At 27.9% G+C, this 21,316-nt stretch overlaps 1 protein-coding gene across 1 annotated transcript; it reads left to right on the top strand.

The window, feature by feature from the left end:
- Positions 1-456: 456 nt before the first annotated feature.
- Adcy2 (adenylate cyclase type 2 Ac76E) lies at positions 457-20,086 on the top strand. Its single transcript, XM_018538063.1, has 18 exons — positions 457-636; positions 1,793-2,128; positions 2,200-2,394; positions 4,010-4,116; positions 5,065-5,176; positions 11,799-11,926; positions 13,041-13,199; positions 14,153-14,285; positions 15,656-15,726; positions 16,134-16,239; positions 16,307-16,365; positions 16,705-16,875; positions 17,325-17,559; positions 17,876-18,039; positions 18,120-18,357; positions 18,789-19,043; positions 19,340-19,457; positions 19,692-20,086. The coding sequence occupies exons 1-18, from the start codon at positions 457-459 to the stop codon at positions 19,955-19,957; spliced, it is 3,033 nt and encodes a 1,010-aa protein (XP_018393565.1). The 3' UTR covers positions 19,958-20,086.
- Positions 20,087-21,316: the final 1,230 nt, after the last annotated feature.

Here is a 21,316-nt window from a genome sequence, read left to right as displayed (position 1 = left end):
CTTAAAAATATTCGTAACATTGAAAGCAAAATAAAGAGTTTAAACAAATATTTCAATTTGTTATTTACTGAAGCAGTTCTTGTTTATATACAATTCTATATACTATATATACATATATATATATTATATACACACATTTATAATGTAATAGTTAAACTTTTATATACTATTATATATTATGTTTTAATATAGTGTAAAATGAGACAGTAAATTATGTGTTATTTAGAACCATAACATTAAATATAAAATATTTAAAATCATATATGCGTGCATCTCATGCAATCTTCATTCATTTTTCTGTCGAGTTGATATTTTCTCGCACAATAACGATCAAAAATATTACATTGAAATATACAAGGTATTTCAAATTCCTTGAATTGTTCTCTAACAATTCTTTTGTACACCCGTTACTTTCACACACGCGATATATGAATGTGACGAAGTTAAATTGCAACAATGCTTTTTTCAGAAAGTCTCGGTGATACTACTAGGGACAATGCTGGCGTTAAGGAACTTCAGGAACTTCGCGACAAGTACGAAGGAAAGTTGACGGCGTCTCTCTACACAGGAACATTCAGCATTGCCGCCGTCGCCTCGTTGATCGCTCTAGGTGCTCTCTGTTTCACCGATTATCATGTAAATATCATAATTTTTCTAGCTGAAATTAAAAATATTATAAATTTTTTTTTTATATTAATCAAGCAATTAATTGTCATTTTAAAATTAAAAAATTACCTAAAAATAACTTTTTGTTGTGTTAATCTTGTTTATCCAAAAAGTTTAAAATAAAAAACCTACTATGTCTTATTCTCACTTTATCGCTATTTTTAAGAAATCAATGCTCATTAGCAAAATGTTCAAGTTTTCCTAAGTTAGAGCATTATATTACTTCTCAAGGAGCAGAGGTTACGCGATGATGTTTCAAGCTGTAATTAATTTTCAATTAAAAGACTACACTGCTTTGTAATGGATCGATATTGGACCAAGATGGTTCTCGACAGTATGCATATTCTTCATAAACTTGTCCTAAAATTGAACTACAGAGCATTTGTTAACTGAGCCAAGAATTAATATTGATATTGGAGGTGCAAAGAGCCTAGGCAATGCATGGAAGCTGTTCAAACCGATAGATTCACGAAGAATGTATATAACATCATGCTCTAAGATTGGATTCGAGAATGGACAATGTTGGTCCTTTCACGATAGCTATTTGCAGGACATGCGAGAAAATTGATAACGTGATTTATCTCAGATCGGAGATTTCTTCTCGCATCTTATCAACATTAAAATGACATAGAAATAAGATCAGTCATTAACTTTATTTCAAGATCTAGAGAGAGAGAGAGAGAGAGAGAGAGAGAGACATAAGAGAGCAAAAGTTAAAAATTACAAACTAAAGAATAATCCTGACAGTTGTTTACAAAAAATGTTTTAATAAAATACGGACATTCGTTATGTTTATTTAATTTTTATTTATCTGTACGTTTCTGTTTGTTTCTATATTTCACGTTTCATTTCACATTTCGTCAATATGACTTTTCCCTACATAATTTATAATTTTTAAAATTTCTGCTTGTTATTCCATGCTAGTTATTCTACGTTAGCACAAAAGTATTGTAAATGTAAAATTTATTTAAAGTTAAGTTAAATATTAATATTAATATTTAAAGTCATATAAATGATTTAAAAAGAAGAAAACGATGCTTCTTTTAAAATAATTTCGAGTTTGATTACAAATATCACAATTAATCTTGCCTGTGTTTAATACTTTTAATATTAATTTCTTTTACAGGAGCTATCCAATGTGACCGATCTTGTACCTGTGTCGGCATTAACAGCTATGCTCATCGCCTCTTTGACATTTTTAGTGGTCACGCAATTACCTTCGACCATGATCTCTAAACGGTCCAGAATTTTAATAGGTTTAACATCCTCTATTATACTCGGTGTAGGAATTTTAATATTAAAAGGCGTTGTGCCCTTGTTCGTCTGCATTTTATCAATAATCGCTATTCTACCTAAAATGAAGTGGCAAATACCACTCATTATCGGCTGCATTCTGGCCCTTGCGCATATTTCAAGAAGATTTATTTTGGATGATCTAATGAGTTATTACGATATAATTCAGGTAAATGCATAGGCTTCGATAAACTTTTAAATTACGAACTGGGTATTTTAGTAAAATATATTTTAAAACAGCTTGTTGTGGAGATCATGTTCCTTCTGGCTGCTATCCTCGCAGGCATGTACTACAGAATCCTGACAATGATGGCTCATCGCAAAACTTTTTCCGGCACAAAGACTGTGATCGAATCACGAATCAAGCTTGAATGCGAGAGAGAGCAGCAGGAACAATTATTGCTCAGCGTTATTCCAGCTTACATTGCGGCAGAGGTGAGCAATAAAAATGCTCCATGATCTAATTAAAATCTCGATTACAATCCATTACGGAAAGTATCCGCGTGGAGTTTTCCGCTGTGCGTGGATGAATATATAATGAAAAAGCTTCTTATTTTTGTTACACTCATCCGCTATTCGATCAAGGTTTAATTAAGTTTCAACCTACGTTTGATTAAACTGACTATTTAATCACAGAACTAATAAAATCATGCGAGGGATGAAATGTGTAGGCGTTCACATCTTATGGAAGTAAATAGTTTTTCTAAATATATACAAAAGAAAATAAAAGTTCTCGTGCACGATTGTTGAACGATCGTTTTCAGTCGTATTTTGCAAGTACTACAATCATACGAGATGGAGATTTAAGAAATATCATACCATACTTTAATAAAAAACAGATGAAAACTTCTGCAAATAAGTTTCCCGATGAAAGTAATTAACGATTCGAGCTAAAAAAAAAGTTTCCTATGAAGTTAAACTAAAATTCGTAAGAAGTTTATTTGAAAAGGGAAAGTCGAAGAAACACAGTCAGCAAAAGATTTACGTCAGTGATTTGAATTACGTGGATGGAGTGATCAGTTCAGAAAACTTTTTTATCACTTCTCCAAAAATACATGTTCAAAGAATTTAACATATATCAAGGATGACACATTTTAAAAGACATGTCAAAGATTCTTTTCGTTTATGAGATAATGTAGATATTTATATTTGATCACAAAATTGTCTAATTTTATTTATTTTTTTTAAATATATGTATATAATCTTTGCTGTCCGTAAAAAATGCTACAATTTGTTTTAGATTTAAATATAATATACATTAAAAAATACAATATAAATTTGAAAATTTGCGAATGCTAGAGCGATTTTATATATTTAAGATTGTTATTTACTAGAACATTTATAAAAATAATCAGATATATTACATTATTAATTACAATTAGATTTTGCTCGTTTTTTGCAATGCAAAGTATAAAGAAAAACGGTTTAAATCGAGCAGTAATAAGATTTTTTTAAATTAATAATTTACAATATTACTAAGAAACAAAAAATAAAAATATAAAAAATAAAAGTATAAAAATATTGAACGTTTCGAAACTCACAGATTTTTCTTCAGCGATTCATAAAGATGTTTCGATGTCAATGAGATAAACGCGTAGTCATTATTAATTATCATTAGCTTTTATCATTAACTAATATTTTTTACTTATAATCGATTGTTTTTAATAGCACTTACAAACAAATTGTTTGTTAAAATTGATTGCAATTTGGATTTCGATTATTTTCGGCTAGTACAAATAATGCATATAATGACATTTGGTGGTGACATGAATAATTTATGGTTGAATGAGTGATTTACATGTTAATCTACTAATCGAAAATTATAGTAGATAATGTTCTGTCGATGCCATGTTGCATGACACATAAATTTCCAATGTAATACGTCATAGGGATGTGCCGACTGTATTGGATTAATATCTGTATATTTCTGTAATCGTAAAATTGCACAGTCATATCAAAGATAAGATCTATATAAATGACATTTTTTTATACCGAATAAAAATATATTAAAATATAATCTGCTATAAATATATATATATATGTATTATAGGTGAAGAGGAGTATAATGTTGAAAATGGCGGATGCTTGTCAGGAAGCTAATAAGCATAAACATACCACTTTCCAAGAGATGTATGTACAACGACATAACAACGTAAGGTAATTTATTATACATATTAATGACCGTAATAAAACTCCTTAAAATAATTATTTAATTGTTTCAAAATATTAATCTTAATTAGTATGTTATCACATACTATGTGTAAGATTAATATATTTTTAGGATATTATACCTATTCTCGTTATTATAAATCCAAAATAAATTACAATTTTTATTTCGTAAGGGATTTAGCTTAAATTGCAATTGCTTTTTGATACCTGCATACAATATTTCGTTCATACAAGCATTTGAGCAAATCGATTCGCAACAAGAAAGCTAATGTAAAAATAAGATAAAGACCCGCTTCTCATAAGGTCAAGAACGGGAATAATTTAATCATAATCAGTGTATTTAGAAGCGCGTATTTAGTTCTCCCGAGGATTATATGGGTCGAGGATGATGGCAAGGAATATTGATTGCATTGAAATAAACGCACGCTGCACGTGTCGCACATTGCCTTTAGTCGCTCGCCCTTTATTTATCCATTGATCTAGCGATGCGACGGAATTTAAATCACATGATCGCTCGATTGTGCAGCATGCAAATTTAATCGAGCTCATTTTTCGATCCGACAAAAACGATTTTTTCTCAATGCCTCTTTCTTTAAAGTACACACCTTATATGATCCTAAGATTAATAAAAAGCTCCTTAAATTCCAATTTTTATATTGAAATTTTTTGACAAAGCGTTAAATAATTTAATTGTATGTCCTACTAAATATATATCCTACTTGTTTTTTGCTCAGTTCTTTTTTATAATAAAAATACTGTAGATATTAAATTACTAAAATATTAAAATGATATTAACATTTATAAGAATTTCAATATTATTAAATTAATTCTTGTTTTAGATATTTTTAGAAATATCTAATCTGTCTTAGATATTTCCGTCAAGACATTTTGCAATATACTTTTAAAAACAATATATTATCTTTGTTGATTGCATAGCATTCTCTATGCAGACATTGTCAACTTTACACCGCTGTCTGAGCAGCTTTCAGCTTCCGACCTTGTGAAGACGCTCAACGAGCTCTTTGGTAGATTCGATCAAATAGCGCAGGTAAGAATAATATAATATAATAATTATGTTAAATTTAATTTATTTTAATTAAATCATCTGTAGTTCAAAATATAATAAATTTCTTATTTAAAGTTCTTTCCTGTCAAAATTGCAAGTAGTTTATCTTTTATTTCGAAAATCAATTTTAATATGAAATAAACAATTCAATATTGATGATGGTAGAAAGGGTCACACACTGTGTGATTTGCAACACTAGATTTCTTGCTACATATATATTATCGTCAATATTGTCGCCTAACCTAAGGTCGACTATGGATCCATTAGTGCGAAGCAAATAAAATGTCTAAAACCTTTTACCCTTTACCAACAAGCATATGATCATCTATCACTTGTAGAAAGAGGGACACTGAAAATGTACTTTTAGTTTACACGAGAATAAAATAACGAGAATTTAAACATTTCAAATTCTCAAATTCAATAAAATTTAATAAAATTTAATAAAATTTGTTTAATAAAAGTTGTTATTTTATATATATATATAACGTGTAGACATATATTTTAAAACTTTAATGTTACAATAATCTAGCACGTGGAGAGAAGTTTTAATTTTTGTTAGGAAAAATCCTTTCGCTTGCGATGTAATTACTAAAAACTGTAATTTGAAATTAAAGGAATGTTAGTCATCATTAAACACTGCAATTTAAAAAAACTCAATATTTGTAAAATACTTTTAATTCTTTGTGCTTGTTTATTTCCGTTTAACGGTTTAAATATGTTTTTCAGCAACATACAAATTTTAGTCCATCAATATGTCTTTCAATCAGAGTTCCTCGTTGACTAAATAAATTTCCGAGTTTATGCGGTTAAGCGCGATCAAATCGCTATCAAAAAAGCACATGTATTCTTTTGTAGCAATCCTATTTGTTTTATTTATGTGTCATATTTGCGATAATCTGTTGTAATGATATTCAGTTAAGTGCATATATTTATTTAATAATTAAACTAAAAAAACTATATATAAAGTTTGCAATGCAGTATTTAGATATCGAAGTAGAATGTACGTTTTGTTATATAAAATTCTTTTTAAAATATTTTTACAACTTTTCACACAATTATATATGTTGTATATATTTTTATTTATAATTTACAACATCTTTTTAAAAATTATAATTTTATTGATAAGTATTTCAAAACGTTTTTACAATTTGAATTTTGTTATAAACTTAAAAGTTAAGAGATTAACTTTAAATACAAATGAGATTCCTGCAATAAATTTCGTTTGATGTATACAAAATGTAGTTTTTCTGTAAGAGATTACAGATGATCAACTAATTTCTCATCAATTTTATTTAAAGTGCAATATATTTAATAAAATATTTTTTATTCTAATTATTATTTTGAATAACTCGAATTTCTATTTTGTTTGTATAAAATTTTATAAATTATTTTAAAAAACATATTTTATACATTAAAAATGACAATGAAAAGAAATGAAAGAAGGTATATGTTCAGAATAAATTGTTTTGTATTAAATGCAATAGGATTCATGAAAATAATTCAATTCTGTAAAAATAATAAATAACTTTATTTAAAAAATAATAAACAAAATTGTAAAATGTGATGCGCTACGGTTGCGCTTTTCCGACAAGTATTGAATATCATTCAATCAAGCCATGATAGAGTGAAAATAAAAGGTTTCTTTCGAACATTTCGATTTACAAAAATGTGTGCAATTTGTTTCTCACTGACAACTATCTTCTATCTTCTTTTTTATAGATCGCAACATCGATTCTATTTCACAAAAATTTCATTTACGTGAAGAATCGATCGTGTAAAGTAAAAGCATTACCTAACAAAATGCTCAATAAAAATAAAAATTGAAGAAAAAGTCTTTATAGCAATGCAACATAAACATTTTTTTATTTTCAGTAAAAATCGATGATTTATATTAATTTAAAATTTAAAATTACGCGTAGAAATATAATTAAAAATAAAGAAAAATAAAAAATAATTTTATATTCTAGTAAAATGATTTAAATATAAAAATTGAATGAAAAACAGAGTTTATTTTGTAATACATGCTATCATATTCTTCTGATTTTTTAAACCACGAGAAGAGTAATTTTTAAACTAAAACTAATATAGCTACAACTAATAAAGCTATAAAAGAAGACAGAGTATACAATATTGTGCAGCTTTGTATTTATAATCGGATGCCGCTTACATTCTTTCTTTTGGCAAAGAAAAAGCACGAATTTTCGCTTTACACTACATTAGTGCGAAAAATTGCTTTCAGAATAATAATAAAACACAATATTAAGCTTAAATCTGATCGTTCCTGAGTTCTCAAAAAATTCGTGCTTTAACCACTTAGATTAAGTAAAAAACTTGTTTGTGGAAAGAAAAGAGTATGTTTGTCCTTTCAATAAAATCTATAACTTTTTATCTTAATAAATCGTAAGATACTTTTTGCTACGAATTAACAGATTTATACATATATTCGTATAAATAAAAAGGAACAAGCAATGTTGTATATAATTCTATTTTTTTCCTTAACTTTATTAGTTTATATCTACATTAGATATGATTGTAAAGTATACTATCCGATTACACTTTTAACAGTTTGCGGAATATTGAAAGAACGAGTAAGAATAAAAGCATACAGAATAAACTATAATTTTTATCTAACATTTTTAGATTTAAATCATTATATTAAAATAGAAAATTTCTCTTCACCACAGACACGATAACATCTCTAGCTTGTATATTTTTTGTTAACTATTTTTCTGTGCATAACTTTAACTTTACATATTAAGATAAATCGTTGATTTTCATTAAAAATAAAAAAATTGTCTTGTGATTTTATTCTCAGTTTTTATTTCCATTATACTTGGTTGCTAATAGATTTACTTGACATTTTCTATTTTTTGTATAAATAAAATTTAATTTAATAATCAATTTATACATGTTGCTAAATTTACTCCAATTGCTAATTATTTGTGTGTTATGTTAGTATTTATCAATTTTTATTTCCTATTAAAAATTAATAGCTAACAAGTCAATATTACAATATTAGTTTTGCTGACTCATCAAATAATAATAATATCAATGAATATTATTTTATTATTATTATTTGGTGACTCGTTAAATAATAATAAAAGCTAATATCAATGAATAAATATGCTGTACGTATTTTCAATGTTAAAGAGGATTGGAGCGTGCATTCACGAGCGAACGGATTTTAAAACTCGAGTTTCATCTATTTTTCATCCCGGTCTCGCAACCGCAACATTACTATCACTACCACCGTTATCGATCTCGAGTTTTAGGAATTGTTTATAAAGCTGAACATCTGTTAGCAGAGAAGTGAGTTAGCTAGAAACTTGCTAAATTTCGCTCGCCGGGGGCCAGATTGCAAACCAAGGCCTGCAGCTTTATGGCGTCGCATAATTCGTTTTTATAGCGGCCGGGAAAGTCTTACAGCGTTACCGGAGCGTGATATGAATCCTGGTAATATGATCCAGTGGATGTTGTGATTATTTCACAAAAAAATCTTTCTTACGAAAACGGAAATGACATTCTCGCCATAGGTAATTCGTTGATCAAGCAAAAAATCAAACATGACGTATATAGATTGGTCCATTTGGTTTGATTGCCTAGAGCAATTATTTCCTGTTTGTTGGTTTTACATGCAATTTCAATCAAGCTTTACAGACAGATATAGATTTTACCAAAATGAAAAAAGTAAGGCATGCATTATGAAATCATTCGGAATGGATTCCGATTGGAATTGTTCAATTTATCTCTAAATTTCTATTGTTTCGTAAGAAAAATGGAGTGATTTGAATCGAAATTCCCCCCTATATAATAATAATTGTTATAAAGAATAATTCCCTAATACGTGCTCTATGTTGACATATTTCTTAAATTAATTGAAGAAGAAAAGATTTTGATATATCTCGTAATTTAAATTATTTGAAATATCAACAAATATGTATGATTGTTCAGTAGAAAAAGTAAAGAACAGACTTCTAGATCGCCATCGTAATAATGGGAAAAACATTGCAATGGTATGCCGATCGATGACGGGGATTACGCAGATAAATTCCGTAGTCTTAAAGAATTCCAGTGTTTGCGTCATATCAATAGTAGTTATATTTTCATAATATTTTGATCGGTATAATATTTTGGTCGGATCAGAAAATAACTAGTGACAAAATTTTCTAAATTTAACTTTATACGTTTAGTCCACCAAATTTATTAACTTTGATTTCAGCTGGTATACGTGCGACACAGTAATTTTCTGTTCCTCGAAATTTCTCATTTCTTGAATCGCGTCATACAATGCCATGCAATTGTTCGGCAATAAGTTATAATTTACGAACAGATGGTTGTGTCACGATGTAGTAGACGTTACAAGAGAATCTCATTACAAAATCTATGCAAAGTCATTGTGTAATCCAAATTCAACCTTTGCGTCAAGTTACGTGTTGAAATTTTGTCATACTCCATTTCTTGCGCGACAAACTAAATGCCACAGAATAAAATCTAATAAACTTATAGATGAAATGATATTGACACAAAAAATTTAAAGAATTTAGTAGAACTACATTTTATCTTTGACTTTACTTTTTAGTATGATATATTATTAAAAAATTGAAATTGTACATCAGTGTAACTTTATATATATAATATATATAAACGTCATAATTGACAATAGAGACTGTATCCAATTTGTTACAATATAAAAAATTTAATCTGTATAAAATAAAACACAAAAGTAATGATATATTACAAACACATTTATACTCTAATCATACTTTCACAAAAAGGACGAAAAATTCATTTGCAACATACATTCGGTAAAGCTAAACTTTGTTTTACGATCAACATAAATCGTAATTGTAAATTGTAAAAGTAATTAACTAGAAAGAATAAAAAGGTCAAATATTTTAAAATTTTTTAATAAAATTGCTCTGTGTGAAAATAAACAAAAATGGCTACTTGAAACACAAACGTCATAAAAAAATCTCAAATATATGAACACTTCTTATTAATATAATATAATTAAATACTAATAATAATAATAAAGAAAAATAAGAAAAAAAATATCTTTAGAAACATTTGATAGAAATTTTTCATTTCTGTCTCACAAAAATGTAGCACGATCAGTATACTTTCTTGTATAGTAATTCTCGTGGCAATTCCTATATTTACCCAATAACATTTCACTGATGACAATGAGTTTCATGGTTCACAAAATCGAGCTTGATAAAAGAAAAGAAACACAATTGGGACAATTGAGATGATGGAGGAAGAAATGTCACAAATATACGAATAAATTAATGATGTGGAAAATGAAGGTGAAAGATAATATCGATTCTTTCTCTCTCTCTCTCTCTCTCTCTCTCTCTCTCTCTCTCTCTCTCTCTCTCTCTCTCTCTTACCGGCGACAAATTTCTTACAGCTTCGAATCAATTATTTATGTCAAAGATAATATCGGACGGAAATACCGTCTTTCTTGCAATTTTTTCGTACAATTTTATACGAATTTCATATTTTATCGATATCTATTATAATAAAACGGCGTTATACATTTTGCAAAATATACTACAATAAAATTTATTTGTTTATATATTGTAGAAAATAAATCCAAGAAAATTGCACAATGTTCTTTCTTATGTCGTACAAAATATCTCTGCAACCGCAACAAAATTAAAGTCTCATGACATTAGACTTGAATCAGTCTTCTTGAATCCGTTAGACTATTCTCAAGGGTCTTTCGATGAAGGAAACTGGATCCTTTCTGAACTCAATTTGATATTAGATCCTAACTAAATCGGATCTTAATTAGATCAATTAAGGCCAACTCAAGTGTCAGATTTAAGTATAAATTAGATGTGATACGACAGATATAACACGACATTATATAACGATGTAACACAAGGTAAATTTCAAGTTTCATATTTTAAGTTTTGCGAAAGTATTCTATCACGGAGCAGCTTTATGTGTCATATAGACGTCAATAGATGTGTTTTTGAACTAGTTTAACATCCGTTCGAACTTTTCGACTTCTCGCTCTTTTCTCCGCCGTTTGCAATTGAATTGGCAAACGTGCAATATTTCGCGATAGGCAAACGGTGACGCAGATGGAAAAACTTTATTCCATTTGTGTGAAATATACACGATACTACCAAAGCCATGTAGGAAAAGTCACTATCTATTTTCTGCCTTTGTAATAGATAGATTTGTCTTCGTAAACACATCGCGCTGCAGGGTATATTTCGATCAATCTGTAATAAGGAAAAGACAACTATAAAGTAACAGTCTCAAAGAGATTTTGTTAATCAGTTAACAAATCCTACAGTACATTTTCACAATTATTGTTTTAAAAATAATCGTAATTGCATTATAAAAAATTATAGTTTTTGTTGTGACAATTTATATAAATAATAAAGGATTGCTTATAAATAATTATAAATATATTAATCATGATTATAAAATGTTCAATATATACTCATTATTTTTTATTTTAAAAAGTATTAAAAATTTCTATTGAAGAGAAAATTCCTTTCTATTTTTGTCATGAAGTAACGAAGCAAAATGTTACTTTATTACGGGACTTAAAAGTTTAATAATGAATCAATTTATGATGTTTCAGGACAATCAGTGCATGAGAATCAAAATTTTGGGTGACTGTTACTATTGTGTTTCCGGACTTCCCGTTTCCCGTCCGAATCATGCTTACAACTGTGTAAATATGGGATTGCAAATGATCGATGCCATTAGGTGAGGTCCAAATAAAATAGTAAAACTACATACATTGCAAACGAACGAGAGCTCGTTAGTTACATACGTTTTTCTCTACCTATTTTTCTAAATTGTCGCCTGAAGCTTAATAGGGTGAAAAAAAGAAACGTGAAAATAATTATACGACGTTACTTTTATGCACAGAGGAATTTACAAAAAAAGGAAGATTTTTCCGTAAAAGCACGCAGAACATTACAATATATTACAGAGTATATATTCGACAATGTTCTTTCTTCTTTCACATTTTTCTCACATTTAATACGTACAATGATATGCGTATAATTATTGGAATAATATTTCAAAGATTTTTTGCCTGCTAATTATTTCAGTAACTAAAAAAAAAAAAATTGTAAAAAAATTTTTTTTAACTTAATTTTTTTCATAATTTTAAATAAGAGTAAAAAACATAATACCTTTATACATTTACATCATGCTAAGTTACATTACATAGAATAATTGACATAACACTCTGGCATAAATCTAGTTAAACGTCTCTTGCGCTTTAATAATATAGATACATGTTTGTGTATGTATGTGTGATTTGTCGATATTGTTCACGCACCGAAATGCGGTAACATGAATTAGAGGATTAATAGAACCACTTAGTGTGTTACATGGGCATTAATTACGGAACAATGCAATCGACCAGCCAACCGTTGCTTATTATCATTGATAGTTTTGTGAATTCTATTCTTAAAAGTTTGCCCATTATTCTTTAATAGCTGTTCTTGACATTTAACATTTCAGTACGTTCTAATATAACAATGTCTCGTGTATCGAACAAAAATTATATTTTTCTTTAATTATAATTCTTTGGCACTATAAGTGGACTTTATAATTTTCAGAAATAAATTTATATGTACAACAAATTCTAGAATAAAAGACTTCTCAATACTTCTTTTATTCTCTTTCTTTATCTATACTTTTAATATTTCCGCAGATCTTGAATAACAAATTAATTTATGAAACAAACCGAATTCATTGAATAATAGTCAAATTTAAAGGATGCAGCAAGAATGCAGAAGTAACGTAATATGTTTTCATAAAAGTGTGGGATAAAAAGTATTTTCAAATTGAATCTTGTTGCACGAAGGTTCGTTCGCGAGGCTACCGGCTTTAACGTCGACATGAGGATAGGAATTCACACAGGGAACGTACTGTGCGGAGTACTCGGTCTGCGGAAATGGCAATTCGACGTGTGGAGCGACGACGTGACCTTAGCCAATCACATGGAAAGCGGTGGTCTACCAGGGTAAGACGACTCACCACTGTCGTGGTCTTCTCGATCTGTATTGGTCTTCATCTCTACCACATTGCGGTACGACGCTTATATCGTACTATATACAGAACAAAGTGCTCTACTGCAGTTGTCTGCATAGTACTGAATGTCAGCACTTGCGATATTTACTTAGTTGGGGGGAGGGGGGGGTGAGTTTATTATTTTATGAAACATTGATATAACAATATACAACTCTTCTCATATCTGATTATTGTTTGCATAATATTGCAAAGAAAAGAAGGATTACTTTATTGTTGCATAATAAGTATTAAGGTTTTATATGTATATTTCGATTTCATAATCGATTCCAATCGATTGGTTATAAACTCATTAAAAATAATTGTTTCGAACCTCTTTATGAAATGCCCAAGTACTGTTATTGGCAGAAGAAAAACGCGCGACTCCTGTGTCCGACAAGATACAAATCATTAAAAAATCCATTCTTTTATACAATTTTAAAAATTTCAAAAAATTAAAAAATGTTAGTGATTTAAAATGTGATGATGAATTAAAAAGTGATTGTTTCCTTTTACAATAATGGACTTTCTACAAAAAGCTATTACCTAAGCTTTAAGTCTTAAATCTTAAGGAATTGACTAATCACAGTCAAATAACAGAAAATAATAATTGATTAGAGCTTTATAGATAATGACTTATTTTTAGAGTCATTATTGTAAAAGAGAACAACCACTAATATTTTTTATTTTTTTTAAATTTCTGAAATTTTGTAAAGCCTTACTAATATGCAACATTAAAAATAATCTGATTTTATTTTTTGTAGAAAATCCATTACAGATTATTGTGCATAAATAATTAAAAAATGTTAATGATCTCTTTTACAATAATGGATTACTATGCATAAATAATAAGAAAATAATTATATTGTTTAAATTCTATTATAAAAACGATTTTTTTTTTATTTTAAGGAGGGTTCATATAACAAAAGCCACTCTATTACAACTAGGCGATCGTTTTGAGGTTGAACCAGGTGATGGAGGATCTCGGGAAAATTATCTTGCTCAGCACAAAATAGAGACTTTTCTTATTGTGCCACCTAAAGTAAGTAGAAACTCGCTAAAAATTCATTGTAATTTAAAAGGTTCTTTTCTTATAAAAACTTTAATTCACTTATCCACTCACAGCCATTTCTAATTTTTAATTAATAATTTATATTGTGTTTAACTCTTATTGCTTAATCTTTCGTTAAAAGAAACTGCTTTACCGATATTGCCGATGAGAAAACACAATCCAATCTATTCTCATTTACTATGGCAATATACACTTTATCTTCATCGGTGCAAATTACAAAGATTAAGTGTAAAAATAGGTTTAGAAAGCAATTTGCAGTAGCATGTTAATTTATATTTCAAAAAAATAATTGTTTGTTAGAATATTTTATTTTAATATTTAAAGCATGCATTTTTTTCATTAAAGAAAAATAGGTAAGTATGTGAGTAATGTTAATGTAGAATAATACTTTGCAACGTAAAAATCATTGAGAAAGTTAACTATATGATTTTTAAAGTAGTTTCTTTTTGTTTTTATATTACACAAATAATGATATTAAATAATTTATATAATTTCCGGAATTTTTTATAATTCTAACTTATTTATTTTACAATATTATTTGAATTTTCTATTTCGTAAAATTTTAATTCTTTACAAAAAATAACACTATTTACTTTTAATTAAATTCTGAGATGCTAAAATATGTTCGCAACAATCCATTGAACAAGGAGAATTCAAGCAAATGTATAGTGCGGCTTCCTTCATGAGAACGAATAGAAGATCTGCGTTAGTGTTTTGCATTGAATAATCGCAAAGCTATGATAAAGTTCGTCGTGAAACAGGAAATCCGAATAAATTAAGCCATGCTTTATTACTGTATAAACGAAGTTTAGATCGTAATATTCCGTTTATCGCCTCAATAAATATCTTGAAGCTTGTTAAAAACTTATTTAAAAGCTCACTAAATCGCGTTTTTCTTTCAGCGTATTATTCATATCTTTTATTTTTTTCTAAATACGAAAACAATGATTTTACGAAATAGAAATCTTTTGTGTAATAAAAACAGAAAATTCTTTCTTGTAATAATTGAAATTTCTCTCTTATCACAAAAATATACATTTATATTATTCTTTGTATAAAAACGGAATGTATTTGATAACAATAGTGACAGTGATTAATGCTCGATACTTGAAATGCAATTGTCCTATCTTACAATAATAAGATAAATGTTCTAGCAAGATATTTTCTAATTTTTGTTGTAAAAATAAAAAATTTAATCTTATTCGAAATATTTAAAATAATCCTTTCTCTGACGAGAATTCTAACGCACAACACACACATATATATTATAGATGCGCGCCAAAATAAAAATATATCTCTAGGAAATGTAAAAATTTGTTGATAATTTTTACTCTCTACAGAAAAATCGAGAGGAAAATGGAATGGAAAATGGTGGAAATCGTATACAAGGGCCTGGACCAGTACCTTCCAGGCATGTCTTATAATTTACATAATTCTAAGTAATTCAGTTCTTATCAAATTAACATTTATGCAAAAATGTAAATATTGCAACAGTAATAGCTTCACAATAAAAGCTTTTTAGCTAAGCGCTTTAATTGGCAGTATATTAAATATGTCATGATCAATTATGATAATAAAAATTGTATTAAAAATAATATACATTTAAAATACATATTTTATTTTATAATATATTACTCTTTGGAATTTATCTATTATTATTTTTATATATTACAGATTAATTATTTTATTAAAAATAATACATTATAAAATTCAAATCTTCAATTCATTTTAATACATTATAGTTTTTTGTAAACAATAAACAATAACATTATTTAGAATTTATTAATAATAATATCAATAAATGTTATTTTTTTATAGATCCAGACCTAGTAGCAAAATGACAAAATATGTAGAATGTTGGGGTGCGGATAAGCCTTTCGCTAATATAGCGGAAGCAACATTAGCGAAAAATATTGGCCTAACAGTAAGCTACTATTTATCTCCATAAATAATAAAACAAGTTTAATAAAACAATTTACTTTTTTCGACAGAGCATAGCAATGATCGAATCAAATCTATTGGCAAATAATGCCAGCTGTTTTGATACACAGTGAGTTATATATGTATATATACCTATACTTCATGTTAACATCATATCAATAGAAATTAAGATTATTCATTTGACACTACGTTAAAAATACAAAAAATATCAAGTTTAATTATTAATAGCTTAATAAAATTTAATAATAACTATATTACTCTTCTTTCTTCATTATCCACATTTTTACATATAGTTATATGGCTATTATTAAAATTTATTAATTATTTCAATACACCTTTCAGGACAAATATTATATAATTTTAAACCGACAAACATGAAACATGTTTACTTAATTAAATCAACCAATTTGCAACATAGAAATGATTTCTATTTTTACGTACCTTGTAGACACTGGTGTGGCGGAAGTGAAGAAATTTCGCCTTTTACCTTTTGGTTCAAAGAAAAAAGTCAAGAACAGTTGTATCGAGAACGGAGGGATGAGCAATATCTTTGGTACGTTGTAGCCTCCAATGTGGTTTACGCTGTCATGTTCTGTATCCAAATCATCTATCTACCAAGGTGAATTACAATTTAATCGAATATTATTAGTCGATTTTTTATTTAATAGTTGAACTAGTTTTTACTTCCTCTGTTCTCATTATATATATATATATAATGAGAATATAAAAAATATAACATATATATATATGTCAAATATAACATATATATATATATATATGTTATATTTGATTTTATTATTTTAATATGTTATAATGTCATAATTTGTAAAAAGTCAATATTTTTACATTTTTCATTCAAAATAAACCATATTATTAGTCGTATAACTTACCTTTTTACAATAATATTTATAAAATAGAACTATTATATTAGTAGTACTTATTTCATTAGATAATTAATTTTATTTATATGTATATTTAATTCAACATAAATAAAAAATGTTATCAATTAAAAGAAATAATATTTCTACTTAATATTTTAATAATCAATTTTATCGTTTATTTCCACAGAAGCATCATAGTTTACGGTTGCTTCGCAGCTGGTTTAGCATCTTTAATTATATTCGCTGCAATCTCTTGGTTTAGTGGAAAAACCGATTCTGAAAATACCGAAGAAACATATCAAATCGCACTTAGTCGGGGTATTAGAATAACAGTATATTTAATAACGGCATTATTAGCCATCTCATCATCAGTCATTAGTTTGATCGAAGTTGATTACATTGCAGGATACACTATTGTACCAGTGCGTATATTTAAAATATTTCGATTGCATTATAAAAAATAAAATGTTAATTTTAACTTAAAGATGCGTAGAACTTTCTGAGACGTGCAAAAACGTTAAATTTACATTTTATTTTTTACAGTGTATTTACGTCTTCAAAAAATATACTGCATGGTTATCTTACACAATTCCTTTTATATTACATTTTTATTAAGTGAATGGTTTATATAAAAAGCATTACTTGTCATCATTCTCTTTATTAATATATAAAACTCTTTTAAGATAAATTTACTTACATATTTATTACCCATTTGCTTACAATAAATAATATTTTCAGCTATATATATATTCTCCAGTAATAGCATTAGTAGTTGGCTGGACACACTTGAGGGTCGATTTCTTGCTGAAGCTAGGCGTAATGCTCCTATCTGTTACCGTAATACTCGTAATTTTCTCTCAAGCACCAGTAATCCAAATGTACTACGAGAACTCTGGCGCCAAGTAAGTAAGGCGCTCTAAAAACTCAAAGAACTCATGTTATAAATCGATTTCGCAATGTTACGTGAGCCACATTTTCGCAGGTTTTACGGCGTCCATTATCTGATACAAGTAGGATATTCTCTGGTTCTCGTCAGTCTGATTCTTCACATTCTCGACAGACAAGTAGAATATACATCCAGAATGGATATTTTATGGAAGAGTAAGTTGAGAGTTGAACAAGACGAGGTAGAAACCATGAGAGGAATCAACAAGATTCTCTTGGAAAACATTCTTCCAGCGCATGTGGCTGATCATTTTTTAGCTACGAGAGCTATGCAGGTCAGCTCTTAAAATTTTGATTTACAGAATTATTTTCATTATGTATTATATGTAATGAATTAACTTATTAAAAAGTAATAATTTTGATAAATCCAATTTATATGCCATAATTAACGAAATTTGCACATTTCAATATACATAATACATACCGACACATGATTAATATTCGATAAGCATTTAAAATATGCAGAATATTCAAACTAATTTATTTTTGGATCATAAGTAAGAAAAAAGTTATAACACTAATTAGAAAAATTTAGAGATAGTCATACTTTTCAAAAATTTCTGCTCAAGTCTCCCAAATAGTATCTCCAATCATAATAATTATTAAAAATGGATTATTAAAAATTAATTAATTTTTTAATATATTGACATTGAAAGATTGTTATTATTTAATATATCGACATAAAGATTATTATTGTCTTTAATAGGAACTCTATCACGAAAGATATAGCAGCATTGCTGTGATGTTCGCGTCAATTCCGAATTACAAGGAATTTTATGATGAAACCGATATAAATAAACAAGGTCTCGAGTGTTTGCGTCTACTTAATGAAATTATTTGTGACTTCGACAAGCTCTTACTCAAGCCAAAGTTTTCGGGAATCGAAAAAATTAAAACGATAGGTAGTACTTATATGCTGGCATCCGGCCTAAGTCCAGGAAAAGAGGGTGGTGATGGCAAAGTAAGATCATAAAATTAAATTTTAGAGTCAAAATTCCATAGCTTACTTAATGTTTTGAGAACCTGTTCCGTTTATAAAGACTTTTATAATAATCAGAGGCTATCTTTATTAATTTTAATTTATAATTTTAAAAGTTATTTAAATAAATATTTATTTTGCATAATAAAATAATTCCACATGCTAAATCAATGTATATATATGTTTAAAATATTTTTTATTGCTTTTATTCTAATAAAAAAATTATCAAAATGATATTTTATATATATATGTATATATTCTTTGTTTGTTTCATGCAGGACCTATTGAAGCAACAAGATCATAATGTGATTGTACTTGTCGAGTTTGCCATCGCGCTTATGACAATTCTGGATCAAATTAACAGAGATTCTTTTCAGAGATTCAAATTGAGAATAGGTAGGAACGAAAAATTGTTGTATAATAACAGATGAAATAGAAATTTACATATTATTGTTAACGCTTTTATCATTAAATTCTTTTTATCAAATACCTTTTTAAATTTAAATAATTTCAATAAGAATATTATATAATAAACAATTGCGTAAGTTATATAAATATATTAATATTTCTCAATTAGATATCTCCCTAACTCTGTGAAATAAATAAATAATTCAATATTTTTCATTGTAGGCTTGAATCACGGTCCGGTGATAGCTGGTGTGGTAGGTGCACAAAAGCCACAATATGACATTTGGGGAAATACGGTAAATGTGGCATCCAGGATGGATAGTTGCGGTGAAATGGGTAAGCTCCAAGTCACTGAAGACACTGCCAAGATTCTTATCAACGCCGGATATGAGCTTGTCTGTCGAGGACCGACATATGTGAAAGGCAAGGGAACTCTCACAACATATTTCGTGAAGACACCTTTCGACGATAAGGGGGACAGTTATTAATAATGAATCATGAATCAGTATGAATTGAAACAGTATAAATAGATAAAAATTCAAATTTTATCTCGCAATCGAAAAAGGTTTCTTCAATGATACTATCGATCTTTTAAAAAAAAAACAAAGTTCGAAACATTGCAAGAAAGAGAATTTTGCTTAAGTCACTTAGGCTGATAAGAAAGATGTATTGTTGAAAATCAAGTGTGATTTTGGAATTTTAACGATGTATTTATCTGTTTATGTAAAATCTGTAAAATATTCGTGATATTTACTCACTTAATTTGTAAATAAGAATTTAACTTCACGAAGAGATATAACATAAAAGAAATTATATTTTTTAATTTATCATGAAAATTGAAATATTTGCAATATGTATTCAATGTATTAATATTGTAATGTTATTCTTTTCTATTTTATATTGTGTATTAAGGTACCTGTTTACTGACTACTATTATCTTAGATTACAACTATTAGATTGTGACGTCAAATAAGTAAATAGAAGCTTTAAAGGAAAAAAAATGAATAATCGATATATATTTGATAAAAATACAAATATTCTGGATTGTTAATCTTTCGATGTCTTATTTTGACTTTAAAAGAAAACAAAAAATAGTATATTTATTGTTGAGAATTAGAAAAATATTATGTATCAAAGATAAGGCAAATAATTTTTTACATATATATATTACTTTTTACAAAATACCCCACAATCATTGCAGAAAAATTTCAAACACAGACTCAATTTAGCGTTTGACAAGTAATCATAAGTATACCGTACCTGTTTAAGTAGATTATCTGTATATATACATGTATCTTCTTTATGACATCTTGATAGATGCATTGTGACACAATTATTGAACTTTAATGCCTATGGATTCTCATAGGAAAAATAAGTAGGTATCTTAGGAAAATTAAGTAGGTGTCTTTGCTTACTGTGTTCTACATCCAGCCGCTTATTGCGGAAACTGTCGCTATTATGCGGCCTTTACAGATTACGAATTTAAAATCTGTTTATGGGATGAGGGAATGAATCCGAAATTTAGTTTTACAAGTCCGCTGTTCTCATATGGAGCTGCACAGCATATATTGTATGAGAATTAATATATATAGGAATGTATATGTATAATGTGTGTATCGAAATTTATTATTGTAGTTCTCGAAAAGTATCAATCATATACGGCAAGCACATATTTTCTGCGATAAATAAATTTTGACGGATAATTTTCATTAAGAAAAAAAAATGAGAGCTTCTCAATCAATCATCCTAATATTCAATGTACCCATAACATTTAGTTTATACGACTAGCATTTACAGACTGCATTCAACAGAAAAAGCAGCTTTGTACATTGTGATACACACAACTG

Source organism: Cyphomyrmex costatus, unplaced genomic scaffold (assembly GCF_001594065.2).
Source record: "Cyphomyrmex costatus isolate MS0001 unplaced genomic scaffold, Ccosl1.0 scaffold192, whole genome shotgun sequence".
Taxonomy (NCBI): domain Eukaryota; kingdom Metazoa; phylum Arthropoda; class Insecta; order Hymenoptera; family Formicidae; genus Cyphomyrmex; species Cyphomyrmex costatus.
Note: the sequence above shows the minus strand (reverse complement) of the source record. Positions and strands in the feature narration are given on the sequence as shown.